Source organism: Orycteropus afer, unplaced genomic scaffold (assembly GCF_000298275.1).
Source record: "Orycteropus afer afer isolate SDZICR_OR568_19922 unplaced genomic scaffold, OryAfe1.0 scaffold00233, whole genome shotgun sequence".
Classification (NCBI taxonomy): domain Eukaryota; kingdom Metazoa; phylum Chordata; class Mammalia; order Tubulidentata; family Orycteropodidae; genus Orycteropus; species Orycteropus afer.
The window spans coordinates 876,382-885,986 of NW_006921820.1; the positions used below are offsets into that span (position 1 = coordinate 876,382).

The following is a 9,605-nucleotide window of genomic DNA, read 5'->3' on the forward strand; positions in this document are numbered from 1 at the left end:
GCCCCGACTCATAGCGACCCCTCCTTGGGTTTCCGAGGCAGTATCACTACGGAAGTAGGATTGCCCAACCTTCCTTCCGAGGAGTGGCTGGTGGGTTTGAACCACCAGCCTTCTGGTTAGCAGTCAAGTGCCTTAGCCACTATGCTACCAGAGCTCCCGACCTTCTACTTTACCAAGCGTGATATCCTCCTCCAGGGACTGGTCCCTCCTGATAACATTACTAAAGAAGGAGAGAGGAAGTGTCTCCAATCCTCACTTCTAAGGGGCATTCCAACTGTATTTCTTCCAAAGCTGATTTGTTTGTTCTTCTGGCAGTCCATAGTATATTGAATATTCTTCACCAACACCATAATTCAAATGCAACAGTTCTTCTTTGGTTTTCCTTATGTATTGTCCAGCTTTCACATGCATATGAGGTGATTGAAAATAACTAAAAACTATCTTGAGTCAGGCACACCAGTGTCATAGCGTCCACCATCATAGCCACACACAAGCTAGCGTAGTATGACAAAGTGACAGACGAGTGGTGGATACTTTATACACTGCCTAATTTAATCTTTACAACAACTCAAAGGTAACCTTATTACGGTGGCTACTTATAAATGAACAAATAGGTTCTCAGAGGCCAAGTAACTTGGCCAAGATCCCATAACTTGTAAGTGGTGAAACTGAGCATCACACAGGAACATATCTTACATGAGTTTGTTTGCCCTGCTGTGGTAAAAAATGTAGATATACACTGAAGGCTAGATCTTCTACCTTGCTAATTGAAGGAAGACAGGACGGATACATGGAGTGGACATACGGTTTCTAGCTTCAAGGAGGCTAAGTGGAGGAGACTGGGCAGAGTAGAGTGAGGGCGTGTTTTCAAAAGCGGGTCACGAGGCCGCAGAAAGAGCCACGGGGGTGTTCCTAGCCTTCGGTCCAGGTCACCTTACTATATTCCTGGGCTGGCGGTAGCCCGCCACCTCGGCGAGCCCCGCCCCAGCACCTCGCGGCCCAATCAGTGACGCAGCCTAGAGTCCCGCCCCTTGCCGCGGCCATATAGGGCTCGGCCTTGCGGCACCAATGCGCCGTTGTTGGCTGGGCCTTACTCTGTGAGCGTTTTGGGAGCAGTGGCCGCCGCCCCCCACCTCCACATTCTGTCCTTCTCCGCCTACGCTGAGCCGCCCCTCTCCCGCCGCCTGCGAACGGCCGACGCGGTCTGGAACCCAGCCCGCCTCTCCCCTCGCTTCTTTTTGTGTCCGCGACGGGCTGGCGGGATGTATCTGGGCCCGAGGCCCGCGGCGCTGGGGCTTTTACTGATGTGCGCCGCCACAGCCCGCGCCGGCAACGCCGAGGAGCTGCACTACCCTCAGGGCGAGCACCGCACAGACTACGACCGCGAGGCGCTGCTGGGCGGCCAGGTGAGGCGGCCAGGCCGGGGCTGGGAGGGCCGGGCCTCGCGCCGCCGGCCACCTCTGCTGGCTTTGTTCTGGGACAAAGGGGGACGGCTGGGCGAGGCCCGGCCGGGTCGACCTGACAATGGGGCCCGGGCGGGGCGCAACGATGCTCTTGGTCCCTGCTACTCGCTCTCTGGGGGAGCCCTAGGCCTCTCTGAGCCTGAAGAAATGGCGCAGCCGGGGAGCCAGCCCCTTCTAAGAGACCTTCTACTGTCTGGACTTGGGGCAGGATCATTGAGGGTGTGTGTAGAGGACATGGGCCCTAGAGAACAAATGGGGTTACCCCGAAACTCCTCGGCCAAGGAAGGCTTCTGGTAACCAACCCCCCCCCCCCCGCCGTTTTGGTCCATTGATAGTAATGCTTGCCCCTTGTGTATCGCTTCCCCCCAAAGGATGAAGTCGATGAATATGTTAAACTCAACCCCGAAGAGCAACACACAAGACTGAAGTCAATCATAAAGAAAATTGACTTGAACTCAGATGGCTTTCTCACCGAAAGTAAGAACGGTCCTACATAACTAACAATAGAGAAATCCCTTTGTAGGAGACAGAAGCGCAAAACGTTTTAAACAAGGGTGTCGGTTGAATATAGATTGCTAGTGTTTTAACAAATTATAGATATTCTGAGAGGGGAAAAAATGGTATTGAGAGTAGCTTAGACATAGGGTACCAAGTACAACTCAGTGTTTTCCAGTAAGTTATAAACATCATTAACCCTGCACAATATGTGTAATTCATACCTTGAAGGCACCTTTTTTCTCAGGTGACTCTTTTTTCTTCATGTCAGCAATATGATTCCTTTTACAGAAATATGCCAAAAACCTTCTGAAGACATTAAGTGATTTGTTGATTTTTTGATATGCTTCATTAGAACGAAGCTCTTTTTAAAAGGCAAGTAGGAGAAGACCTGTTGCATGTGAATTATGTTTATCACATGTTAGAACTGGGAGGGGCTTGAGAATCATCTTGTCCATCTCTCTCATAGAGGTGAAGAAACTGAAGCCCAGAAGAATGTGTCTTTTTCAAATAATCGATAAATCCAGGACTCATGCACCTAATTTAATTTTTAATATCCTTCACTTAAAAAAAAAAAACAACAACACAGTGTTCTTAGGTAGTAGCTTCTTTAGTTGAAAATCAAATATGCAGATTATTAAAAGAATGTTCTAAATGTCTGTACGAGTGTTTCTCCCCATTGCTTAATTCAAATGATGAACCCTTTCAACTTTCAACTATAAGTTGATTCTTATAGAAAGATTCAGAAGGTAATTATGTGATCATAAATTAGTTCCTTTGCAGTAACTTTGCAGTTGCTGGAGATTGAATAGTAAGCTGACTGGTGAATTTAAGATGTGTTATCAGTGAAGTATTCATATTGGTGCCCTCAAGAATATTAAAGTTGTGGTTTCTTCTAAAAAGCAAGCAAAAAATCTTTGGACTTTAATTATCCAATAAGAAAAAGTCCATATTTGGTTGCACTAGAATGCACACAGAATAAGTTGATTTACAAGAATATGTGTTATCTTTCTGCAGTGTTGGAAGGTAAGCAGGCTTACTTGTGCTGACTTAATAATCAATAGTGAGCTATTTCACATTTTTTCACCATATTAAAGATTCTGCTTCTAGGTATGGCTGGCATCTGTCTCTCCCAACTCCACAGCACTGCCCTACAGAATCATTGCCTCTTTTCACATTTACAAGCCCTGACAGTGATGAGTACGCAGTAAGCAAGGTAAGCATGGGCTTACTTGTACTTACTTACTAATCTATAGTGAACATCTTCACATGCTGGGGGTGAAACACACAAACTGTTCACTACAGATTACTAAGTAAGTACAACAGTTTCACATGAGTTTCATCACGTCATGTGGTAAAAAACATGTCAAACAGTGCACTACAGATTAGTAAGTAAGCACAAGTAAGCTTGTGCTAACCTTGCTTATTGGGTACTCTCCCCGGCCTTTCTGTTATGGCCTGAATATCTTTAAATATTTAACCATAAACATTAAAAAATTTTAAAGCTAAAAGATGAGAAAACAAAGAGTCTGAGAGGGTAAATTGCCCTTATGCGGCAGAGCTGAAACTAGAGCTCATGTTTCTGATTCCTGTTCCATTCTGTTTTTTACTGTGCCACTTTAAATAATTAGAAGACAGACTCTTGACACTTGAGGAAATCCTCCTTCTACTTTGGGCCCCCTCAGGAAATTTTGCTGATTTGCACTTTGAGGTCAGGACTTGATCAGAGAGGTTCTTAAGAAGTATCAATATTGAGTAGAAGAAGTTTGGGCTTTGAAGCCAAAACATAGATTCGTAAACCTTAGTTTCCTCAACTGTAAAATAGTCATGATAATAATTACCTGTTTGGAAGATTAGAGACAATGTATATAGAGGAATTGGTACATAGTAATTAGATACCTGGTTGTCATAATACCAGATATTGTTGGATTGAGCTTCAGGAAAAAATATACTAGATATACTAGATCTCCCCCAAACCATACAGGGGTACCACTCTTTAATTCAAATTGTCTATTACCTTTAAACCAATTGGTGTACTCCTGTAAATTTTGCCCTTGCGGATTCATGTTTTTCTGCTTTTTTAAAATGTCATATTGTAAATATTGCTATGAACACACTTAACAGTTAATCTCAAAGTAAGTATTTGGGTTTAGAAACTTTCCCATGCCTTTTAGTACAAAGTCAAGACAACTATTGCAGAAGGGCATAAATTATGATTGCTGCTCATAACTTTGTTAAAATTTCCTCCAGATGTTTTATGATATGGTGAAAGGGAATGTACTATCACTGTTTCCCAAGCTTTAGTCAGGTGAATAACTTCTTACAATTTAGGCCATAGCCACGTATTTCCTTTAACTCAACTTATTTAAGAGAATTTATTTTAAAAGAAAACTATGTCACTTTTTGTAAATAAAAAACACTGTATTTTTAATACTAAATAAGTTATTCAAGTAAAAAACATTTATGCTTCCTGGAAGATTTTTTGGTAGTTTGCAAAGATTATCTGCAATTTATTGGATAATATTTTTTTTAAAAAAAGTCAAGTGCTATTTTGACCAATTGGTGTAATTCATTCCATAAATATTTGCTAAGTCAGGTACTTCCTAGGCACTTGGTATCCATCAGTGAACAAAACAGACCCAAACTCTCTGCACTCGTGGAGCTTACATTCTCATGATCACATACTATAATATTCTTAGACTCCAAAGAGCTCTCCTTCCTTGCCTTTGTTGATATCTGTACAACTAGGCCAACTCCTCATTCAGTATTTGCACACACTGATGATGTTTTTTCCCCTAATTATCTTTTGAAGAAGGTTTAGAAATCTAAGTATCAGTTACTGTTGCATTAATTATATTTTGTAATTCTCATAGGTGAACTCAGTTCATGGATTCAGATGTCTTTTAAACATTATGCTATGCAAGAAGCAAAACAACAGTTTGTCGAATACAATAAAAACAATGATGATACTGTGACTTGGGATGAATACAACATTCAGATGTATGATCGAGTGATTGACTTTGATGAGAACACTGCTCTGGATGATGCAGAGGAGGAGTCTTTTAGGCAGGTGAGTACAAGCTGTTCTTTTTGATCGTATCAACTTTACTTTCCCATGTGAATAAGCACAAGAGGGCCTGAGATCACAGACTGGATTGCCTTGTTCTCTAAGCAATCACCTGTTCCGCTTCAGTGGTCATGTTTATGGTTTCCTTCCTTTCTACCAAATTTAGGCCTTTTACTTTTACTCTGTACTACCTGATAGCTGTGCATCTGTTTGTGCCACTGTATCATTTACCCTCATGTCAGAGTAGCTTCTTTATATACTCCAGATCTGTATTCCAGTATTTTATTTTTAACATCATTATTGGTCAGTTTTATATCATGCTTACTAGGAAGACTATAAGTGACTCATTAACATTTTTAAGCACATAGGTTTTTTTAATATATAAAATAACTCATTTTTCAAAACTCAGTATCACTGAGTTCTGGTGTCTCCTATCATTTAATTTGTCAAAATTTATATGCTGCTTATCCAAGCAGAGCTGAGGAAGACTGTTTCTATTTAGGAATTAGTAAATAATGTTTCAAGACTTTTCAGTTAGGAATTAGTAGGAACTTAAGGCCTGTTCTGGTTACTTAGTGCAGCTCTGACAAGAATATACCACAAATAGGATGGTCTTAACAAACAGGAGTTTATTCTTACAATTTGGAGGCTAGAGGTCCAAGTTCAAAGTGCCAGGCTCTAGGGACTGTGTGAAAGCCCCTTGACCTTGAGGTCCAGCTCTGCCTCCTGCTCCTGGCTTACTGGAGCTAGACGCATTTCTTCACTCAGCTGCTGGTTGGTGAGGCTGAGAAACCCAAGGTTGACAGGTAAAAAGGTGCAGTCCCGATGTTACCAAACCACATGGCAGGCCATTAATTCAAGTTCATTGTAAGTCCCAAGGTCAGCAGAGCATGGCAGGCTGCTGAGCAATGACACAGCTACATGCAGGATCCAAGTGTGCCATAAGCTAGAGACTATTCCCCAAGGCTTCTGCTTATATACAGGAAGCAGACCACATCCCAAAGACAGCTACTCAACTGCTCATAGTAGATTCCACCATGGAGTTGATTACCAGTCTCATCATGGGGAATACTCATCCAGTTGCCCAGCTACTTAACCAGACCCAGCCAAGTTGACACACAAACTGAACTACCACAATTCCACCCCTTGTCAACTTGGCATCTATATAGATCTTCATAGGGTGGCATCTGTACAGCTCTGTCTTAACTAGGTGGCTCCAGTGCCCTAGTTCCTCAAAGTGGCAACCTCAGCCCCTTGGCCTGGTGGGCCCCTTTCCTCTCCCTCTTGGGCATGGCAGCCCTGCCCCCTCACTCTTGGGCAGCAGCTATGGCTCCATCCCACTGGCTCACAAGAACGAGCAGCCCCACACTCCAGAACCAAGTTGGTAAAGGCCTAGCTCTTTGAAACCTGGGGAGCTGTGGTGGTCTACCCCCAAAGGCCATGGTCCTACCCTTTCAGGCTGAGGCAGCTTTGCTTCCGTTTTCCTTGGTCTCTCTGCTTCTGCTGATTAATGCTGAAGGCAACCCACTCTGAGGAGATCTTCCAGCTCTAAAAACACTCAGCTTTCTGGCTCCATGGGCCGGCCAGCCTGCTACTCCCTTTTATGCCAGTCTTTTCTAGCAATTAATACCTGAAGGCAACCCACTCCGCTAGGAAACCGTCTACCTAGTGGCACCCGGCTTTCTCCTCCGTGGGCTGGTAAGCCTGTTGCTGTTTAATGCTGGTCTCTGGGCTCTGCTGCTGTCATTTCTCATGTTGGTCTGTTGGCTCTGCTCCTGCTGCTTCTCATGCCAGTCTCTTGGCTGTGCTTCTGCTGTCTCTCATGCCATATGGTGAGGTCTCTGTCAGGGTCTTGGGTCAAGGACGCACTCTACTCCTGTTTCCACATTTTAGGTATCTGTCAGAGTGGCACCGCATTCTCTCGTTACCAGATTCTGTTCTGGTTACCTAGTGCTGCTCTGACAGGAATATACCACAAATGGGATGGCCTTAACAAACAGGAGTTTATTCTCTTACAGTTTGGAGGCTAGAAGTTCAAGTTCAAAGTGCCAGGCTCTAGAGACTGTGTGAAAGCCCCTCAACCGTGAGGTCCAGCTCTGCCTCCTGCTCCTGGCCCACTGGAGCTAGAGGTGTTTCTTCACTCAGACAGCTGCTGGCTGATGAGGCCGAGAAGCCCAAGGTTGACAAGTAAAAAGGCACAGTCCCTTTGTTACCAAACCACACGGCAGGCCATTAATTCAAGTTCATTGTAAGTCAGCAGAGCATGGCAGGCTGCTGAACAACGACACGGCTACATGCAGGATCCAAGCATGCCATAAGCTAGAGACTATTCCCCAAGGCTTTTCCTTATATATAGGAAGCAGACCACATTCCCTAAGGCAGCTCCTCAGCTGCTCACAGTAGATTCCACCATGAAGATGATTACCAGTCTCATCATGGGGAATACTCATCCAGCTGCCCGGCTACTCGGCCAGGCCCAGCCAAGTTGACACACAAACTGAACTACCACAGTGCCTAAGACATTTGACTGCTAACCAGAAGGCTGGCGATTCAAATCCACCGGCTACTCCTTGGAAGGAAGATTGATTGGGCAATCTTCCGTAGAGATACCACCTCAAAACCCAAGGAGGGGTTGCTATGAGTCGTATCTGACTCAACAGCCGTGAGTTTTTTCAAGACTTTTAAGAAGTTTTTAAACTAAAAATACATCAACTCACATGACTATAAGCTTCAGGAATTTGCCATTTCAAATACCTTTGTATTTTAAAGATAATTTTAAAGTGTCTTTATATGTGTGTGTGTGTATAGCTTTTTATAGTAGAAAACATAAAATCAAACACTTGGGGGCAAACTGTATGTCACAAAGCTCTAGCCAACATTGCTGGGAAAATATTTAAGCTTCTTTATTCCTTAACACAAGGAGCTCTGATGTCATAGTGCCGAAGTCAGAACTGAATTGATGGCAGTGAGTTTGGTTTTATCCCTTAACATATCCCATTATTAGTATGTGCCTTTTAATATTTATTATGTTCATTCTTTATCATCATATGTATGTACTGCTTTAATATCTATCAGATAGACTCTGTGGGCTGCCACTAACTCAAAGTTGTTTTGCTGCTAATGATTGCTTGTATATTATGTGTATGGCATCAGTGTGGACCAAACCAAACTCACTGCCACTGAGTCGATTCTGACTCATAGTGACTCCCACCAGATTCTAAGGCTATACATCTTTACCAAGGCAGATTGCCTCATCTTTCTTCTGTGGAGTGGCTGGTGGGTTCAAACTGACCTTTTGGTTTGCAACCAAAATACCTTAACCACTGCACCACTAGAGCTCCTTAATGTGGAAGTTAAGGGCTTCTGTTTTTTACCCAGTCTGCCTGGCTTCACTTCCAGTTCTACCACTTAACAACTATATAGCCTTTGGTAGTTATTAAACTTTTCAATGCTTTAGAGTTCTCATCTCTGAAAATGGGCATAATAATAGTATGGGGAAATAGCACTACATAATGCAGGTGAACTGGTAAGCAGTTCTATTTTGATTAAAAAGAATATTGTTGAAGAAAGCACATACAGTTGTTTATAAGTTTATATTAATCAAATTTTTAAAATTGCTTAGGCATTTGTTAACTACATCAGCTTTAGATTAGTTAGGATTCAATTTATATTAGGGGAAAATAAACCTTTTTTTTTTCTTCCTTATTTGGGTCTTCATTCTTAAAGCAGAATAAACCAAATCAAACCAAACCCACTGCCATTGAGTTGATTCTGATTCATAGCGACCCCTATTAGGTTTTCAAGGCTGTAAATCTTTGTGGTAGTAGATTGCCGTGTCTTCCTCCAGCAGAGCAGCTGGTGGGTTTGCACTTCTAACCTTGCAGTTAGCAACCAGCTGCCTTACCCACAACACCACCAGAGTGCCTTAAAGCAGAATAGAGAGTATAAATCAGTCTTTTCATTTACTTTTTTAAGGAAAAAAGGAAATGAATGATGACAGTGGCATTTGTGTTGTTGTCTGCTAGGCATCTGCCTTTATTATGGAAATTAACTTACCTGAAATTAACTTATCTCAAAAGCATCTTGAAAGTTTTAGGATTTTTCTAAAACCAAACCATGATATGATATCATGACTTGTCCTGATAGGGAATAACAGAAAAAATAACTGGTATTTTAAAATCTTAGTAAGATCAGATTCTAATTGTGGCTTTCTGTGTGTGTGTGTGTGTGTGTGTGTGTGTACCCAAAATTAGTAATGTCCCATCAAAAAATGAAAAATGTGGTTTGGAAGGAAACTTTCTTTGTTGGCTACTAATGGTGGGGGGGATGGGAAAGAGAACACTGCAAAAATAAATAATAATGTGATTTTTTTTTTTTTTTTTTTTTTTTTAATCTACATTCTTAGGAGCATGGGTAACATAATAGGTAATGCTATAGAAGATAAGGGAGCTCTGGTAGCATAGTGCCTAAGGCACTTGAATGCTAACCAGAAGGTTGGCGGTTCAAACCCACCAGCCACTCCTCGGAAGGAAGGTTGGGCAATCCTACTTCCGTAGTGATACTGCCTTGGAAACCCAAGG

The 9,605-nt window shown here is 42.6% G+C and overlaps 1 protein-coding gene across 1 annotated transcript in view; it reads left to right on the plus strand.

Annotated features, from left to right (window-relative positions):
• The first annotated feature begins 1,262 nt into the window (after positions 1 to 1,262).
• Positions 1,263 to 9,605, plus strand: part of RCN2 (reticulocalbin 2) — an 18,042-nt gene continuing 9,699 nt past the window's right edge. Inside the window, exons 1-3 of the mRNA XM_007948927.2 lie at positions 1,263 to 1,406; positions 1,835 to 1,940; positions 4,832 to 5,028. Of these exons, the coding sequence (XP_007947118.1) occupies positions 1,263 to 1,406; positions 1,835 to 1,940; positions 4,832 to 5,028 (447 nt within the window). The remainder of the gene's footprint in view (positions 1,407 to 1,834; positions 1,941 to 4,831; positions 5,029 to 9,605) is intronic.